Source organism: Puma concolor, chromosome C1 (genome assembly GCF_028749965.1).
Source record: "Puma concolor isolate L17-30 chromosome C1, mPumCon1.1.hap2, whole genome shotgun sequence".
Classification (NCBI taxonomy): domain Eukaryota; kingdom Metazoa; phylum Chordata; class Mammalia; order Carnivora; family Felidae; genus Puma; species Puma concolor.
The window spans coordinates 11097099-11116893 of record NC_141674.1 but is presented as its reverse complement, the minus strand read 5'-3'; the positions used below and the strand labels follow the sequence as shown (position 1 = coordinate 11116893).

At 48.0% G+C, this 19795-nt stretch overlaps 1 protein-coding gene across 3 annotated transcripts in view; it reads right to left on the bottom strand.

Annotated features, from left to right (window-relative positions):
• The window catches only part of FHAD1 (forkhead associated phosphopeptide binding domain 1), a 119232-nt gene that overhangs the window by 88055 nt on the left and 11382 nt on the right, over window positions 1-19795 (bottom strand). For all 3 annotated transcript variants that reach the window (XM_086715749.1, XM_086715750.1, XM_086715751.1), the window contains exons 3-4: window positions 10911-11117; window positions 2425-2692 (exon numbers count right to left, since the gene is read on the bottom strand). In XM_086715749.1, coding sequence (XP_086571875.1) covers window positions 2425-2692; window positions 10911-11117 — 475 coding nt within the window. The remainder of the gene's footprint in view (window positions 1-2424; window positions 2693-10910; window positions 11118-19795) is intronic.

The following is a 19795-nucleotide window of genomic DNA, read 5'->3' as shown; positions in this document are numbered from 1 at the left end:
TAGATGATGAGCTTCTGGAATTTAGACTGATGCTGGAATGGGATGAGACCCTGGTGGGGGGGGGGGGAGGCGCTTGGGAGAGGGTGAGGGAGTTGTGCAAGTGAGAGGTGGTGAATCATTGAGGACCAGAGGACAGACTGTGGTAGCCAGTCTCCAAGACAGGGCTGCCAGGAGTTCTCACCTCCTGGTATTCAGGCCCATGGGGAGTCGTATCCACACTAGATAGAGCTGACCTGTGTAACCAGTAGGGTATTGCAAAAATGACATAGCGGCTTCTGAGGCTTGGTCCTAAGAGATGTTGTGGTTTCCATCTTGCTCTCTTGGGCCACCTTTTCAGGAAGAGCCAACTGCCATTTCAGGAGGACATTCCAGCAGTTCTCTGGATAGGTCCACGTGGTGAGGAACTGGGGCCTCCTGCCAATAGCTATGTGAGTGCGCCATCCTGGAAGCAGATTCTCCAGCCCCAGTCAAACCTTCAGATGACTGCAGCCCTGGCTGACAGCTTACCTGCAGTCTTATGAGAGACCCTGAGCTACAGTCACCCTGCTAAGCTGCTCCCAAATTCCTGACCCACAAAAAGAGTATCAGATAAAAAACCCATGTTTGGGTTTTTTGTTTTCGTTTTAGTTTGGGTTTTTTTGTTTTGTTTTCTTTTGCTTTAGGCCACTAGAGTGTTTTGTTTCTGTTTTTTTTTGTTTTTTTGAGAGAGAGCGAGAGAGCATGTGTGCAAGCAGGGGAGGGGTAGGGGGAGAGGGAGGGAGAGAATCTTTTTTTTTTTTTTATGTTTATTTATTTTTGGGACAGAGAGAGACAGAGCATGAACGGGGGAGGGGCAGAGAGAGAGGGAGACACAGAATCGGAAACAGGCTCCAGGCTCCGAGCCATCAGCCCAGAGCCTGACGCGGGGCTCGAACTCGCGGACCGCGAGATCGTGACCTGGCTGAAGTCGGACGCTTAACCGACTGCGCCACCCAGGCGCCCCATGGGAGGGAGAGAATCTTAAGCAGGCTCCACGCTCCGCGTAGAGCCCAACATGGGGCTCGATCTCACGGCTGTGAGATCATGACCTGAGCCGAAATCAAGAATCAGAGGCTTAACCAATTGAACCACCCAGGCAGCCCCTTGGGCCATTAAGTTTTGGGAGAATTTGTCATGCAGCAATTGACAACATATACACCGCATGTTAATTTTACATCAAAAAGACAAAAACTGTTGAATTCTGATTAATGGTGTATATACTAAAATATTTAGGAAGAAGGCTACAGATGTGTGAAATTTATTTTGAAATGCATGAAAGATGGATTAATGAATGAATAGAGGGATGCATAGACAGATATGCAGTAGAGAGTATGGCAAAATGTTAATGGTGGAATTAGGTGGGAGGGTCTCTGTAAAATTCTTTTTACTTTGCAGTATGTTTGAAAATTTTCATATGAAAATGAAAGGGGGAAATGGCTGAGTAATTTCTCAACTTCATTTGATGTTGATGGTCCACAAGGGTTCATTTGATGATGATAATGCTGATGATAGTGGTGAATATAACTGCATTTCATTTACTCCTCAGTTTGTATATTTCACAACAATAACTATTATTTGAATGGCTGAGGGAGGTGATCAGGTGAATGGTCTTGAGTGACACCAGGCAAGGGTGTGGAGCCACAGAGAGACCTGGGGACCCAGAGGACAGAGAATGCGATCTTCACATCACAGGCATGGAGGAAACCGGGGTCATGCCAAGGACTAAGTCAAGTCAAGCTGGCTACTCTGCCGGAGAGGCCAAGAGGATAGTGACAGATAGGAAGTCCCCTCCCCAAATGTCATGAAGCCTTCAGGGGAAGAGGGTGAGGGAAGGAAACTGTGAAGATTGGTCCCCAAAGCGACCAGGCTGTGAATGATAGTCACCGAGATAACTAGCCTTAAATCAGACTGAAAAATGTTAGATCAGACTAGATTGAATATGTCACGTCTGGGATGTAATTTTCCTCAATGAGCCTCAGCCTCCTGTCATCTGTGAAATGGTAATAAAATATTTAAAAGCTCCTAAGGCTGTTGTGGGTGAGGGGCATTTCGGCTGCCCATGTTTCTGCACATCTGAGTCAAAGTTGTAAGTTTACAGCCTGCTATGTATTCAGATACACACACACACACACCCACGCCTGCACGCTCGCCACGGGGGTACCAATGTGTGCATTTGTGCAGAGCACAAAGTCTGGAGGGTCAGGCCCCAGAAAGTCAACAGGGGGTGCTGGGTGGTGAGGGTGACAAAGGATCTTTAACTGTTTTCTTACTTTCTGTTTATCCCCGAGTTTTTCATAATTGACTATGTTCTACTTTCAGAATCGGAAAAAATAAGCAAAAACCAAGACCCACCCGCGTGGCTATAAGGTCATCCCCAAAACCACCACTGGAAGTGCGAGCGAATACCTTGCTTGATGATGGGAGGCCTGTGGACGCCATCCATCACAAAGGAGAACATCTTCCCTCCGGCGCTCATGGGCCGCTTGTGACAGGCAGGAGGGACCATGGTGGGCCTGGGAACCCCCTGGGACCAGCTCCTCTGCACTGGTGCGGGCCGGATCCCCAGGGGGAAGGGCATCTGCAGAGGTGGGGGGGACTGTTGCGACTGCTGTGTGGCCACAGGTGGCTGTGGTCTTGGCCAAGGTACCGGGCCACTCATCCATGGGGAGGAGACCTGCAGGGGCAGAGAAGAGAGTCGGAGGAGGGTCCGATCAGCTGGGGGTGGTCTCCACCTTTGTCCCAGCCATATAATTGCTGCCCTAGGGCTCAGCTTCTAAGTCACTTCCCCAAGGAAGCCCCCCCCCGTCCCCCGCCAGACCATCCCCAAGTTTGGGATGGCGGGCCCCACCGTGGGTCACATTGCACCATCACACCACCAGTTCCTGGGGACAGCCTTCATGCGGCCGAGAGGGTCACAGGCATCACCCTGTTTGATACACCCAACACTCTGTCATGAGACTGAGGCTGAGCGAGACCTTGTGACTTTCCAAGATCCTAGATTTGCTGGTGAGCCTCTGAGCTGGTAGAACGTCACCTCCAAGAGGATAAGGGCTTTCTGTCTATCTTGCTCACCCCTGTGTCCCCAGCACCTAGAATAATGCCTGGCACATACAGAGCAGGCCCTCCAATACTGGTTGAAAGAATGAATGAACACATCCCTGAGATTCACACCGGGCTCTTCAGGACCCCCAGCCTGCTTTCATTCCATCCACACTCTGCATCTGTTGGGCACTTCTAATGCCATCTGCCCCTCTGAAGCCAAGAGCTCTGGGACGGCAGGGACCTCGCCTGTCTCGTTAACCTTCGATCCTCAACATGTACCACACCCGACTCTTGGGAAGTGCTCCACAAACGTCCACCAAGGGACTGTTTCATCATCTGACCCTTGGAAGAGGCCTGCGGCTACTTTATATGGGAAGCACACCCAACCCCGTCTAATCGTGGACAGACACCTGCTGAGGGATGCTGACACCTGGCTTCTGCCTGGGTTTAACGCTTCCGTGGTGGTTTCTCCCTGGGCCTAGTGGTTCAACCGTAACATTGGGGTGTGCTATCACTTATTGTTCCTTCCTTATCTATTTCTCACGATAGTCCTGCCGAGCAGAACTCCTATATTACAAAACGACTCCTATATTACCAACGAGGCATGGTGAGCTTAATGAATTTACCCAGGCTCAGGTAGTGGTGGGGAGGGGATTGGGGAGGAGGTCTGATGACCCCCGCCTCTGTCTCACCTCCCCCACTGCAATTCTCTTGGCAGAAAAAAACACACTGAGTTCAAGGTTTGCCACTATGTAGGGCCACGCATCTATTCCCCCCTGCTTGGGGCTCATGTGTCTCCTGTAGACGGGAGAGAATATGAACTCAGAGACACATAGTGAGAGAGAGACACTTCCAAATACGAGCACCTACTCATAGAACTTCCTACAGCTTCAGTTAGATATCTGAGGAAGACTCTCCATTCATTCAGGCCCTAGACGTTCCCCAGCAAGTCAAAGATCCTGTGCGTTCTCTCTGAAGACTTTGTCTTGGAGTCCGTGAGGACAGCGTTCAGGGATATCAAGCTCCGAGCTCCAACTGCCTGGGGACATCTGGCCCATCATTCATAATGACACTGGCCCACTTTAAACCTGCTTCAGGAACGGACTTGGCAGTGTTCCAGGGCTCTGTTTCTTCCGCGCACTTTCCCAATTTCTCCCCAGTGTCAACATCTCAGCCTCTCCACCTGTGCTTTCTTCCTTTCGTTATTCCCCAGGGCCAGGGTGTCCCGCTCCTGCCCTGCACTAAGTTCCCCATCCATCCTGTCTCCTCCCCACTTAGGAGGGTCTGTCTTGCCTCAATTATTCCTATAACATTTCCCCACCAGTTAAATAAATATTCACTGGCCCATGGGCCAAAGGTGAGAAGGGGTAAATTCTAACGTGCTTTAGCCCCAGCCTGCTAGAAAACAAATCTGGAGGTTGCTGGGAGGCGTGGAAGAACTCCCCTTTTGTGCTGGGATCCTCAGGTCATACGCTCATCGCTAACTAACGGCAAGGGTGCCAGCGGGAGTGAGCCCGTCCGGCACGTCCAATACCATCCACTTCCCCAGGGGGGCAGCCCAGACCCCACTCAGGTCTTTTGGAGCGTCTGGGGAATCTCCCGCCCAATCGCTGAGCGACTTGTGGGTGGGGCTAAGCACTCAGCCAATCACATTCCCCGGCCTCAGTGATTGGCTGAGCGGTGAGGCGTGCGATCCAATCAGAGCCAAAGGGACCCAGGGAGCCCGTGGCCGGACATCAGGGTCTGGAGTGGTCTGCGGACTTGACAATGTAGCCTGCCTGAGGGAGCGGGGCCGAGGCCTGGAGAGCTAGAAGCCGCTGTTGCTTTAATCGTGGTAAATCACACGTAACGCCACATTTGCATCTTAACCCTTTTTAAGCGTACAGGTCGGCAGTGCCAAGGACACTCACGTTGCTGGGAGACACATCTTCAGAAGGTTTCCATCTTACAGAACGGAAACTCTGTTCCCATTAAACACCACCACCCCCTTCCCCCTCCCCCAGCCCCTGGCACCCACCATTCCGCTTTCTGTCTCTGTGAATTTGACTCCTCTAGGGACCTCAGGCAAGTGGAACTGTACCGCCTTTGTCTTTGGGCGACTGGCTGATTTCACCGAGCATTGTGTCCTCAAGGTTCACGCGCGTTGTAGCAGGTGTCAGAATTCACCCCATTTTGTTTAGCCATTTTGGGGCACTTGGGTTCCCATCGTCACTGGCTACAGTGATGATGGCTGCTGTGAACGTGGAGTTGCACGTGGGGAGCTGGCTTTGAGCCCTGGCCGGGGCGGTACCCTGAGCTGCTCAGCCCCGGTGAGGCCGCCTAGAGCTGGATTCTGTCACTTGCAGCCCAGAGCCATAATGATAGGGTCCCTAAGGGGGAAGGAGCCAGGGACATATACGTGCACGAAAGGCTCCATTTGGCTTTTCGGATTCAAAAATAAAATTAAAAATAAAACACTAAGGCTTTTTGTTTTCTTTCTCAAGCTTGTTGGTTGAGGGTGGCTTTAGTTGGAAGGTAAAAGTTGATTTTCTCTGGTTTGCATGCTTGCTCTATAATAAGCAAGGTCAAGGTTTTCTCAGAAATCGCTGCCAGTACATAAGGAAACAGGCAGGGGTAAAGCAAACATAAGAAAAGGACTCACGTTAAAAGCTAGTTCTGGGCTGTGCTCACATTAGAATGTACCCGGAGCTTGGGGTCAAGGTCAGTTATCAACAAGTCTGTTTTTAGAAACGTGAGTTTAAAAATACACGCTAATGCCTTTTTTCTTTCCCTTTTCTCTGACCATATGGTATGTGGCATGTTTTTTGTTGTTTTTGAGGGAGCATATGTTACACTCCTGATTTCTTCCACACTGTCTTTAAAATAGCAGGTTGTCAACCACCTGGATTAGCCAGGCCACACCCGCTACTGAGTTTGTATCAGCTTGAACAAACACCGGTCAATAATTTACTCAAGAAAACATAACCCAATTTTTCAGATTATCTACTTGTTCTTTATGTTATCTTTCCAGTGTGTGCTTCTAGCCCTGTAAGGGGTGCAGGTTGAATGGGACACCCTAAAATAACCAAGGGAGTTTGCATATTGGGTGCCTCCAAGACCCACACACGCTGCCAGGACGCCCCGGAGGCTGGGCAGACGGTGAAGCCGACTTTGCCCTTGGAGAGCCTGTCACGTGCTCTGCTGTTTGTAATTGCCGATATTTCTCCGGCGATGAGCCACCACGTCAGGAAGGCACCCGGGTGCCAGAGACTGTGTTGTGCTCTCATCTAATTGCCAGAACAATCCCAGAGGTGGGGGAGGCATTTTTGCCCCCATGTTGTGGATTAAGAAACTGAAGCTCAGAGGGGGTAAGTGACTCGCCCAAGGTCCCCCAGCCGGGAAGCGATGATGCTGTTTGACTCTAACACCCGGGCTCTTAGAGCTTCGAGCTTGTTTGAAGTCATGATTTTTTTTATAACTGCTTTCCATACTCACAGAAGGGTCTTAGATGATCGGTTAACAGGGAATAGGAAATTTTCTAAGTTCCAAAAAAGAAAGGAAGAAAGAGACGGTGTGAAAACCACAAGATGTTGCACGCGCTGCTTGGAATCAGGATTCCAAGGCTCCAGGCTCTGGGCTGTCAGCACAGAGCCCGACACGGGGCTCGAACTCACGGACCGTGAGATCATGTCCTGAGCCGACATTGGATGCTTAAGTAACCGAGCCACCCTGGTGCCCCCATGAGAGCCAGGTATTAAATGCCCAGGAATTTTGTGAGCTGGTTGATAAGAAGCCATTAATAAAAATTAAATTATATGAACTTACAATTAAACGATAGTAGAAACAAAAGTAACATAGTTAACACTCACCCTTCTGAATTATATTACATTATTTTACCCCTCTCCATGCTCTTGAGGTGATTTAACCCTAGATGTGCGTGCTACCTCACGTCTCCCTGTATCTCTGTACTCAGTGATGTTTCCCTGGTCTCTTGAGATTGGCCATGGTGGGAGTATTTACACCACAGAAATAGCAAACACTGTAAATCAGAGCTTGATCTGTTTTGTGTTGTCAACTGTCCACACTGAAGAAGCTTCTGGAGAAAATGTTAACAATGCAGGGCACCTGTGTGGCTCAGTCGGTTAAGGGTCCAACTTCGGCTCAGGTCACGATCTTGACGGTTCGTGGGTTCGAGCCCCGCGTCGGGCTCTGTGCTGACAGCTCAGAGCCTGGAGCCTGCTTCGGATTCTGTGTCTCCCTCTCTCTGCCCCTCCCCCATTCTCTCTCTCTCTCAAAAATAAATAAACATGAAAAAATTAAAAAAAAAAAAAAAAGAGGAGAGTTCTGACACTTGCTACAACATGGACGGACCGTGAGGACATTACACTCTGTAAGCGAAGGGAGATGGTCACCAATGGACAAACACTGTGAGATTCCACTTCTGTGAGGGGCCCGCAGCGGTCAAGTTCATAGAGACAGAAAGAGTGGCGGCTGGGGGAGCAAGGAAGAGGGAGGGAGCTTTCATGTAACGGGCACAGGGTTTCGGATTGGGAAGAGGAAGAACGTTCCGGAGACGGCTGCACAGCAGTGTGAGTGCAGTGACGGAACTATATGCTCACAAGAGGTTCAGACGGTAAATGTTTTCGGTATTTTGCCACCATTTTAAAATCTAAAAATGAAAAACGAACAAAAATAACGAAGTGCCTCCAAGGTTTGGGGGAGGGTGATAGAAATGGATGGAAAGGTTCTGGAAGCGGGTGGCAGTGACGGCTACGGAACCCCGTAAACGTGCAAACACCGAACGGCACACGTACAAACGGGTGAGGTGTGTGTGGTGCAAATTATATTCGAGGAAGCTGTTAAAAGCAGGCAAGCAAACGTGGTCACGAGGAACCCTTTGGGGGTGATGAGTTTGCTCACTGCCTTGATGGTGGTCCGTCTGGCACACGCCTAAGTCAAAGTCGATCAAGTTACATCCTTTAAACACCTGCAGCTTTCTTGCCTGTCAGTCTATCTCCAAAAGCCGGTTTTTAAAAAGCGGCACAGGGGTGCCCGGGGACTCCGTCGGTTAAGTGCCCCACTCTCGATTTCGGCTCAGGTCATATAACCTTGCGGAGCCTGCTCGGGATCCCCTCTCTCTCCTCTCTCTGCCCCTCCCCAGCTTGCACACTCTCAAAAATAAATAGTGTCGGGGCGCCTGGGTGGCGCAGTCGGTTAAGCGTCCGACTTCAGCCAGGTCACGATCTCGCGGTCCGGGAGTTCGAGTCCCGCGTCGGGCTCTGGGCTGGACGGCTCGGAGCCTGGAGCCTGTTTCCGATTCTGTGTCTCCCTCTCTCTCTGCCCCTCCCCCGTTCATGCTCTGTCTCTCTCTGTCCCAAAAATAAATAAATAAATAATAAAAAAATAAAAAAAAATAAAATAAAATAAAATGACGTCCCCTTTTGATGGATAGCTAGCTTTCAATTTTTGTGTCCCTATAAATAACATTTCCATAAATACCTTTGTGTGAAAACAGGCAGATGTCGTCTGTCCCCCTGTCCTCTACTGGCAAGCCACAGAATGAGAATCTCCCAGGCAGGGGGCCTGGGAACTTGTAATTTCATCGGACGTTCCAAATACATTCTTATAATCAATAACACGTGTTTGACAAACATTGACTCACACTTCACAGACTTGGGTTTATAGGCTTGGCGTTTGAGACTCTGTTTTCCTTGGTTCCTGAAACAATCTGTAAATGCTTTAGAGGAGGAGTTCCAAATTTAGGTTTTCCTTGTGTTGGGGGCACGTCGGAATCACCAGGGAGCTTGTGAGAACGCATATTCCCCAGTGCACGTCCCGTTCCCAGGGAGGCTGGGGAGGGTTGCCAGATTTAACATAAATATATAGATTTAAAAAATCTAGGGGTGCCTGGGAGGCTCGGTCAGTTAAGCATCCGACTTCGGCTCAGGTCACGGTCTCGCGGTCCGTGAGTTCGGGCCCCGCGTCGGGCTCTGTGCTGACAGCTCGGAGCCTGGAGCCTGTTTCAGATTCTGTGTCTCCCTCTCTCTCTGACCCTCCCCCCCTTCGTGCTCTGTCTCTCTCTGTCTCAAAAATAAGTAAATGTTAAAAAAAATTTTAAAAACCTAAATAAAATACAGTGTGTCCAATTAACTCTGAATTTCAGATAAACAACAAATAATTTTTTTTAAGCATAAGTGGCCTTTTGCAATATTTGGGACATACTTATACTAAACAATTATTTGGTGTTTATCTGCAGTTCAGATTTAGCTGGGTGTCCTGTATTTTATCTGTCAATCTTTTAAAAAATTTTTTTAACTTTTTAATTTATTTTTGAGAGACAAAGAGAGACAGAGCATGAGCGGCAGAGGGGCAGAGAGAGAGAGGGAGACACAGAATCCGAAGCAGGCTCCAGGCTCTGAGCTGTCAGCACAGAGCCCGACGCGGGGCTCGAACTCACGAACCGTGAGATCATGACCTGAGGTGAAGCTGACACTTAACCAACTGAGCCACCCAGGCGCCCCAACTGTCAACCTTAAGTACGAGTCCTTGGGCCTGGGTGAGGCCCAGGGATCTGCATGCTTGGTCTGCTCCCCACAGGGTTTGAAGTACTGGGGGGTCCTTGGAGCCCACGTTGAAAACTTGATCAGGTCAACACCTTCCGGGTCAGGAGCCCCTCCTCAGTGCTGCCACAGGACCCTGGTATGGTCCATGAGCAAACACACTTTAATGATCTAAGGGGGATAAGGCAGCTGTGCAGTAGCAGAAAAATCTGTCCCCCATCTTCAAAGCCAAAGGTGATGGATGTGACATCGTGGCTCCTGCAGCCTGAGGGATTCTGTTGATCTGCCTGGGGTGCATATTTAGGGCTGCCTGAGGGCTCAAACCCCAGGATTCTGTGTAGATCCTCTAAATTTAATTTGTTTATACTCGGCCTTGTCCCAGAAAGGATTTTAAGCCTTGGGGGTCTCACTCAACGTAGCATTCTTGGGGGTGGTGAGTAAGATACATGCGCCATCTCTCTGGGACATGCGTGGCAGAGATTCATTCCGTGCTCACCGGGAATGGGCGCTGTGCGATTGTACGATTATAATCATCTCAACCCTCAAGATGAGCCTGCAAGGTCATTGCTGCCATTGGCCCCATTCTGTAGGTGAGGAAACAGAGGTTCTGAGGGGTCCGGTGGCTCGCTCAAGAGCGCACAAAAGTATGCAAGTGGCAGAGCTGGGATCCTGATCAAAGCCTGGGTTGCTAACCCCCTCCTCCCGCCCCCATCCCACCTCTCTGGTAAACAGCACGTTCCTCGTGACTGAGGTTTAACGGGTAAGTTCTGTATTACATTTGGCTTAAACCGGGGCCACGTTCTGGGTCAGGACCCCGGGGACATTTCTGATCGGGGGCATAAGAACAGCTGCTATGCGTTGAGTGTCTGCTCAGGGCGGACACTGACTTTGGGGCTCTACAGCCGGATCAATGCCAGGCCGTGCTGGCAAGCCCGAGACCCAGGCCTAGAAAGAACCCTGCTCGGGGGCACAGAGTGAGGAAGCTGCAGACGGCTGATCTGCCTAAAAAGAAGCATCCATCTCTGAGGTTTCAAAAGCGCATCCTGCCTTCCATCTGCCCTGATCAAGCTTTGCATTTTCAGCAAAACGCTGCGCTTAGTTCTGGGTTTGCCACGGTGCAAAATTTACATGTCATTCCAGGAAATGCCCAGAAGAGGGCGCCAGGACTCACGCCCCGCCAGGATCCACCGGAATAGGTGTGAACCTTGCCGGGGTCCAGTCGGTCAGCGTCACCGGTGTGCAGGGCGTGAAATCCGAGGGGCGCGCGGCGGACAAGGACCACCCTTCGGACGCACAGGGGTCTGGTCTCACCGAGGATGGGTTTTCGATGACCAGTTCGTAGGTCAGCCCTCCAGACCCAAATCTCAGGATGTCTCCGGGTAGCAGCTTCACGGCCACATTCTGAATGTGGCACTCGTTGACGAAGGTGCCACTTCTGGAATTGAAGTCCTGGAGAACAAAGCTGTCCTCGGCCTCATTATATTCAATGAGCGCATGATGGTTGTCGATGTCAGGAGACTGAAATACATAAGGAAGGTGGCTGTAACCAAGAAAACAAGAATAAACAGCAGCGGCCCCTCACATTTACTGCTGAGCACTGGGTATCAGAAGGTGCTAAGTGCCTCGCCTGGCTGGCTGGTCACCACAGCCCTCATTTAAAAATGATGACAGGTAGAGTCAGGGAAGATAGCGACCCAGCCAAGGTCACATGGATTGTGTCTGGTGGGGCTGGGGTATGTCTTCTCTCTGACTCGAGACCCCAGAGCAGGTGCCCAAGTTGTTGGCTGGGGATCTGGCAGCACGGAGGCAAAGGGAACTCTGTGGAGTCTGGATGAGCACGTGTCTGGCCAGGGAATCGGCCACTTTCTATATCCCTGACCCCACATAGGTATGCTTTTGGTCGTCCCGAACGGCAGGACAGAAAGCAAAAATGGCCCCACACCCAAACCAGAAAGGTCACTTGGCAAGTGACCACTGTCCACCTTCCTGTAAGGAAAACACCAAGTTCATGGAATAAAGTACATAGAGTTAAATGGGGGGGAGGGGGGGTGTTCCTAATGATTGGCGTTCATTAATTTTGTGTTCAACTCATTAAAAAAATAACATTTCAAAAAATATTACAGAAAATGAGAACTGGAAAAAAAACACAAAGAAGGCATTAAAATCACCTAGGCTCCCATCCCCCCCAGAGCCAGGCGCCGTGAACATCCTTCTAGTCTTCTGTCTGTGCTGACAATCTTGTGAAAAAGTTGAAAGAAAATTGAGATCACAGCACATCACCTAGTTTTATAACTACCTTTAGAAAACCTTGGTGTGCAATGAAGATTTTCCCATGTGATTAGCTATTTCTGTTGCTTCTTAAAAGCCACTCAGAATTTATCCAATCGAAGATGATCTACCTTTTTTTTTTTTTTTTTGTAAGTAGGCTTCATGCCCAGCGTGGAGCCCACTGCGGGGCTTGAGCTCATGGCTGAGATCAAGACCTGAGCTGGGATCCAGAGTCGGACACTTGACTCACCGAGCCACCCACGTGCCCCAATGATCTACTTTTTAATAGGAGGCCTGGTGTGATTACATTTCCAAAAAGAGAGGGACCCCAGACGGTGTGTCTGTGAATTGGCAGTGGAGGGCAGAAGGCTTTGCTGTAATTTCGCTTTGATCAGAAGACCGAGGAGGGCCCAGTGGCCAGAAGGAAATACCATATGCCCCTGGCCGTGGGGCTCTGGACTGTGGCTGCAGGGCATATGTGAAGCCCTTCTCTTTTCAGGACACTGCCTATGAGACATCCACTTCAGCCTGCGACTTTGCAATTATTTTCTAAATTTATCTTCTCGTGGGGCGCGTGGGTGGTTCAGTCCGTTGAGCGTCCAACTCTTGATTTCGGCTCCGGTCATGATCTCACGGTTCGTGAGATCAAGCCCCGCATGGGGCTCTGTGCTGACACTGTGGAGCCTGCATGGGATTCTCTCTTCTCTCTCTGCCCTTCCCCTGCTTGGACGCACCTGTGTGTTTTTTCTCTCTCTCTCTCAAAATAAATAAATAAACATTTAAATGTATCCTCCTGGAGTGCCTCATCCAACTTTCATACAAAGAGTACTTGCACTTAGAAATCCACAGTGAAGTCTCAAAATGCAATAATAACCAGTCACTTATATCAATAATAGACTAATTGCTTATGTTATGCTGTTATATACCAATACAACAGCTTGTATTAATAGACTATATTAATTAAACATTACATGCCAGGAAATGTGCTAAGTGCTCTCCTGTCATCTACATAACAGCCCAAAGGGATAGTTCTCTATTTTGTAGATAAGGAAACTGAGGCACAGAATGATTACATTTGTGCAGAGTTACCCAGCTTGACTACCCTGGCTTCTACTCTGATTTGCTTGATTCAAATGTCTGTGTTCTTACTCACTTTGCAAATTTTTATCATACACTTGGGCACTCAAGTATTTCATATTGAAATGCAGAAAGAAAGCAGGAGTAACTATATTAATTTCAGACGGAAAAGACTTCAGAGCCAGGAGTATTCTCAGGGATAAAGAGAGGATCCAAGGATATGATGATAAAGGAGTCAGTTCTCCAAGAAGACATAACAATCCTTAATTGTATGTGCCTAACGATGAAGCATCAGAATAAATGAGGCAAAAACTGATAGAGGTTCAAGGAGAAATAGACAAATTCATTATGAGAGTTAGAGACTTCAACATTCCTGTTTCAGTAATAGCCAGATCCAGCAGGTAGAAAGTTAGTAAGGATAAAGCTGAACTGAACAACACCGTTAATCGATTAGATGTAATTGACAGGCACAGACAATTTCACCAAACAACAACAAAATGCACGTTGTTCTCACGCTCACATGGAACGTTCCCCAAGATAGACCCCATTCTGGGCCACAAACCATAACAAATTTAAAAGGACAGAACTCCTACACAGCATGCCTTCAGCCTACTATGGAATCAGACTAGAAATCAATAGCAGAAAAATAACTGAAAATTACAAAATATTTGGAGATTAAACGACACACTTCTAAACAGCCTGTGGGTCAAGGAGAAGCCTCAAGAAAAATTAAAAAAAAAATTACCTAAATGAAATGAAAGTAAATGCAAATGAAAATACAACTTATCAGAATTTGTGGGATTCAGTGAAAGCAGGGCTAAGAGGGAACTTTATAGCATGGAATGCTATAAACTTGGGAAAGAAGAAAAACTTCAAATCAATAATCTAAGCTTTCACCTTGGGAAAGCCTAACCCAAACAGAAGAAATGAAACAAAAATTCAGACCGAAATGAATGAAATAAAAAACAGGAAAATAATAGAGAAACATCAGTGAAACCAAAAGTTGATTCTTTGAAAAGATCAGTAAAATTGACAAGCCTCTAGCAGGCTAACCAAGAACAAGAGAGAGAGGGTACAAGTTACTAAAACCAGAAATGAAAGAGAGAGGTTCACTACTGATCACATAAATATTAAAGATAACAAAGGAATATTATAAACAATTCTATGCCCACAAATTTGATAACTTAGATGAAGCTGACCAACTCCTTGAAAGATACAAGGTACCAAAACCCATACAAGGAGAAATAAATAATCTGAATAGGCCCATATCTATTAAAGAATTTTAATCGATAATGAATAACTTTCCAGAAAGCACCTGGTTCCTGGTACAGAAAGCACCAGGTTCAGATGGGCTCACTGGTGAATTCCATCAAACACTTAAGGAAAAAACGATACCAGTTCTCTACAACCTCTTTCAGAAAATCGAAGCAGAAGAAACACTTCCTAACTCATTCTGTGAGGACATTAGTCTAATACCAAAACCAGATAAAGATATTACAAGAAGGGACAACTTCAGACCAGTATCTCTCATGAACACAGATGAAACATCCTCAACGAAATATTAGCAAATCCAATCCAACAATGTATACACCACAAGCAAGTGGGATTCATTTCAGCTAAGCAAGGCTGGTTCAGCATTTGAAAATCAATTAATGCTGTCCATCACCTCAACAGGCTAGACAAGAAAAGCCACATGATCATAGCCAGGTGAAGAAAGAGCATTTGACAAAATCCAACAGCCATTTGTGATTACACACACACACACACACACACACACACACACACACACACACACGTGGCAAATTAGGAATAGAGGGGAACTTCCTCAACTTGATAAAGAACATCTACAAAAACCCTAAAGCTAACATCATACTTAATGGTGAGAAACTAGAAACCTTCTCATTAAGATGAGGAACAGGACAAGGATGTCCTCTTTCACACTTCTTTTTTAACACAGTACTGTGTCCTAGCCAGGGCAGGCAATAAGACAAGAAAAGGAAATAAAAGGTATACAGATTGGAAAGGAAGAAATAAAACTGTCTCTATTTGCAGATGACATGACTGCCTATGTAGAAAATCCCCATGAATCAACAAAAACACTCCTAGAACTAGTAAGCAATTATAGCAAGGTTGTAGGATACAAAATTAATATACAAAAGTCAGTTGCTTTCGTATATACCAGAAATGAACAACTGGAATCGGAAGTGAAAAACACAACACCATTTACATTAGCAGCAGAAAGAAAAGAAAAGAAAAAAAGAGAAAGAAAGAAAGAAAGGAAGGAAGGGAGGAAGGGAGGAAGGGAGGAAGGGAGGAAGGAAGGAAGGGAGGAAGGAAGGAAGATAGATTAAGAAAGAGTGAAAGACCAGACAGACAGACTTAGGTAGAAGTCTAACAGAATATGTAAAGATATATATGAAGAAAACTATAAAATATTGATGAAAGAATCAAAGAAGATCCAAATAAATGAAAAGATAGCCTGTGTTTATTTGCAATTCCTTAAATGATACCTGATGGTCAGCATCTTTTCATAAGCTTATTGCCATCTGTAGATCTTCTTGGGTAAGGTGTCTGTTCATATCTTTCGCCCAGTTTTAAATTGGGTTGTTTGTTTCCTTATTGTTGAATTTTAAGACTCATTTACTTTGGACACATGTTTATAGGATCGTTATCCCTAAAACTGAAGCCACCAAGATGTCTTTTAAAAGGCGAATGGAGGGGCGCCTGGGTGGCGCAGTCGGTTAAGCGTCCGACTTCAGCCAGGTCACGATCTCGCGGTCCGTGAGTTCGAGCCCCGCGTCAGGCTCTGGGCTGATGGCTCAGAGCCTGGAGCCTGTTTCTGATTCTGTGTCTCCCTCTCTCTCTGCCCCTCCCCCGTTCATGCTCTGTCTCTCTCTGTCCCAAAAATAAATAAACGTTGAAAAAAAAAATTTAAAAGGCGAATGGATAAGCAAACTGTGGTACATCCACACAATGAAATAAAAGTCAGTGATGAAAAGAAATGAGCTACCGAGCCAGAAAAAGACACAGAGGAACCATGCAAATGCACATCACTTGGTGCAAGAAGCCGGTCTGAAAAGGCCACAGAGTGTATAACTTCAACCACATGAAATTCTGAAAAAAGTAAAACTATATAGAGACAGTAAAGAGGTCAGTGGTTTCCAGGGGCTCTAGTGGATGTGGGGCGGGATGAACATGTGGAACACAGGGGGTTCAGGGTGGTGAAACTATTCTGTATGACGCTGCGGTGGCGGGTACTTATCAGACATGGGCCGAAACCCACAGAATATGCAATGCCTAATGTCAACTATGGACTTTAGTTGGTGACAACATACCAATATTGGTTTGTCAGTGGTAACAAATGTCCCATGTGAAAGCAAGATGTAAATAATAGGGGAAGCTCTGTGTGTGCTGGGGGCGGGTATACGGGAACTTTGTACGCTATCTGCTCAATTTCCTATAAACCTCAATCCGTTCTAAAAAAAAGAAAGCATTTTTTTAAAAAAACACTACAGCACGTTAGCTCTTTGGGAAATTCCACTCACGTCATGGTCATCCCCATACCCACTGATCCCTACACTCCATGAACCCTGGATAACCCATCGAGGAGAGAAATTCTATGTGCTGCATTTTGTTTTCCTCTTCCCGAGCCTCGTTCCTCTCCGTTCCTCAGTAGCTGCCTGGCCATTACTAAGAAATCAAAGGAAGCAGGAAGTGTTGAATGACTCCATAAAAGTGGGAGGAGCCTCTGCCACAGGTTAGGCCAAGAGAGTGCTTCCTGGGACTATCTTATAATATGAGACCCTCCGCTTCCTTGGAGATTTGCTAAAAGCTATTACTGGACAGAAGCCCTGCTGCTAATATAGGCTGGATGTATGAGCTCCGTCCTGCTGAGCTGTCCCGCTACTCACACTGGGTGTGAGCCACTGGGCGACTCAGTTGGATAAGCATCTGACTCTTGACTTTGGCTCAGATCATGACCTCACCGTTCATGAGTCTGAGCCCTGCATCGGGCTCTGTGCGGACAGCATGGAGCCTGCTTGGGATTCTCTCCCTCTCTCTCTGCCCCTCCCCCACGCTCACGCTCGCCCCCTCTCTCCCTCTCAAACTAAATAAATAAATCCACTTTAAAGAAATTAAGACTAATATCATCATACGATCCATCAAGCCCACTTTTGGGTAAACATCCAAAAGAACGAAAAGCAAGGGCTTGAAGAGAGATTTGTACACCCGTGTTCACGACTCTACTCCAACAGCGGGGAGGTGGAAACAACCCAGTGTCCACTGAGAAGTGGGCGGATAAGCAAAATGCACCGCGTACATAAAATGGAGTATTATTCAGCCTTAAAGAGGAAGGACATGCCGACGCACGCTACAACGCGGGCGGACGTTGAAGACATTACGCCGAGTGAAATAAACCAGTCGTTAAGTAGGCGACGGCTGTATGATCCTACCAGTATGAAGTACCTAGAGTTGCCAAGCTCACAGAAACAGAAAGTAAGACGGCGGCTGCCAGGGCCTAGGGGGAGGGGGGAACTGGGAATTGTTTGACGGTTTAATGGGCATAGAGCCTCAGGGTCGCAAGATGAGAAAGTTCCGGTTGGTTATACGACAGCATGAACGCACTTAACGCTGCTAATCCGTACCCTTAACAAGCAGTTCAGGTGGTAAACGTTATGTTTCACCGCAGTTTTAAACGTGGCTAAGACGAAGTGTCTCACCCAACATCAAGATGCACGTGGCACTTCTGGGACCGAGATCTGTGCCCTTGTCCCCTATGCTTTTCAGAGTAGACAGTGGTTAATTAATTAATTACATTATATAATGTTTATTTATTTACTTTTGAGAGACAGAGCACCAGCAGGGGAAGGGCAAAGACAGAGGGAGACACAGAATCCCAAGCAGGCTGCAGGCTCTAAGCTGTCAGCACAGAGCCTGACGTGGGGCTTGAACTCATGAACCCATGAGCTGAGCTGAAGTTGGATCTTAACCAACTGAGCTACCCAGGTGCCCCGAGAGTAGACAGTGATTTAATAGTGAGAGAGGAGTGGGGTGGAACTGAATATGGGCCATGCATTAAAAAAAAAAAAAAAGTCTCCTGCAGGGGTGCCGGGGGGGCTCAGTTGGTTAAGCATCTGACTCTTGATTTTGGCTCAGGTCATGATCTCTTGGTTCACGGGCTGGAGCCCCACGTTGGGCTCTGTGCTGATGGTGCAGAGCCTGCTTGGGATTCTCCCTCTTTCTCTCTGCCCCTCCCCTGCTTGCACACGTGCTCTCTTTCTCTCTCTCAAAATAAATAAATAAACATTAACAACTATTTAAAAAATTAAGGCAATTCAAATGAGGAAAGAGATGATCTTTCCTAAAATATTAAAAAAAAAAAAGTCCTGCATTTTAAATACATTTTAAAAGTATTTAGTGAGTCCATAAAATACTGAGACTTCGGCAAATCTACTAATGATAAACATCTGCTCTGGTGACCACTAGGCTTTGAGGAAGCCTCCCTGAGAAGCCGTTAGCCTGCCGCAAAGCTCCTGATGTATCTGGAACCTTCCTTCAGAGCCAGTTCTCAACCTTCATCTTCTGGAACTCAGAAACCCAGTCTCAGAGCACGACCTCCTGACCCCCATCTTCCTCACCCTCCCCCCCTTCCTCTTTGATCCCTCGTGACCTCTGCTCCCTTACCCACTCGACGTGGGCATTCCCCTTCACCTGCCCTGGCCTGGCCCACCACCTCCTCCAACTCCACCTCTGTCCCTGTCTCCCTGCCACCCTCACACTCTGTCCTCAAGTCGGCCCAGTCTGATCACATGCTGCTCTCTTCAGGCTCCCCAGCCACCGGTCCCTGGTGCTTGGCTTTTCATTCTACCTTGTTAACAGCCTTCTAGGTCCTCACCTTCTGTGCCCTGTCACATCCTCCACTTGCCCTCCAATCCTCACCCACCCTCTCCCCCTGGCCCTCTGCCCCAGCAGGCCGGCCACGGGGCTGCATCATGGGCTGATGGGCTCCTTGTCTCTGGTTTCTGGTTGGGTCTGGCCAGTGCGGGATCAGAGATCTGAGCAGGGCAGAGAGAGGTTGGGGTATTTATTCCCCTTGCTCCCTCCCTGTGGGGACACCATGGGCTGGTGTCCCAACCCTCCACCAAAAGCCACAGCTGCCGTTGGGGATTCCAGGAGATGTAACCCCCTCACCCTTCGGGTCTGGGGGGTGGGGACAGCTCCTCACTCTCAGTGGCTCTGGGTGCCACACCATCCTGGCTGGTTTCTTTAAGCCTGACTGCCTCTGTCGGTGTCCCTTCATGAAGCACCCACTCTGGACGGCCCTCTGCTCCCTGCCAGGACCCAGAGTTCTAGCAGTGAGCAGCTCTCCGGCATGGCCTTCAAGTCCTCTTCCTGCAGCTGCCAAGGGGATCAGAGTGGTCTTGCTGTCAGCCCGCCTGGTCTGGTCCTGGCTCACTGAGGGTCTCCTTCTTGTATCTTCTGGGGCGAGTCTCTTGCTGCTCTCTGGTTGCTTCCCTTGCAAAAGTGGGTTTGATATGCTGTGCTACACAGGACTGACAAAAGGTACCGTTGGGAGGAACTTTCAAGGTAGTAGGATAACATTTTTTCAGTTAAGTGGGGTCTGCGTGAGTGTGTGTGTGTGTGTGTGTGTGTGTGTGTGTGTGTGTGTGTGTGATCTATTTTTTTTACCTTTTGGGTCTTGGCCAGTGCATCCCCCCCCCAGCACATCCCCCTTACTGCCTCGAGAAAGAGACGTAGTGCAGAAAGACTGAAAACTGGGGTTTCCAGAAGAATGAGGATATGGGGAAACAGCTAGGCTCTGGCGAGACGTGAGCCTGGGAGGAGAAGGG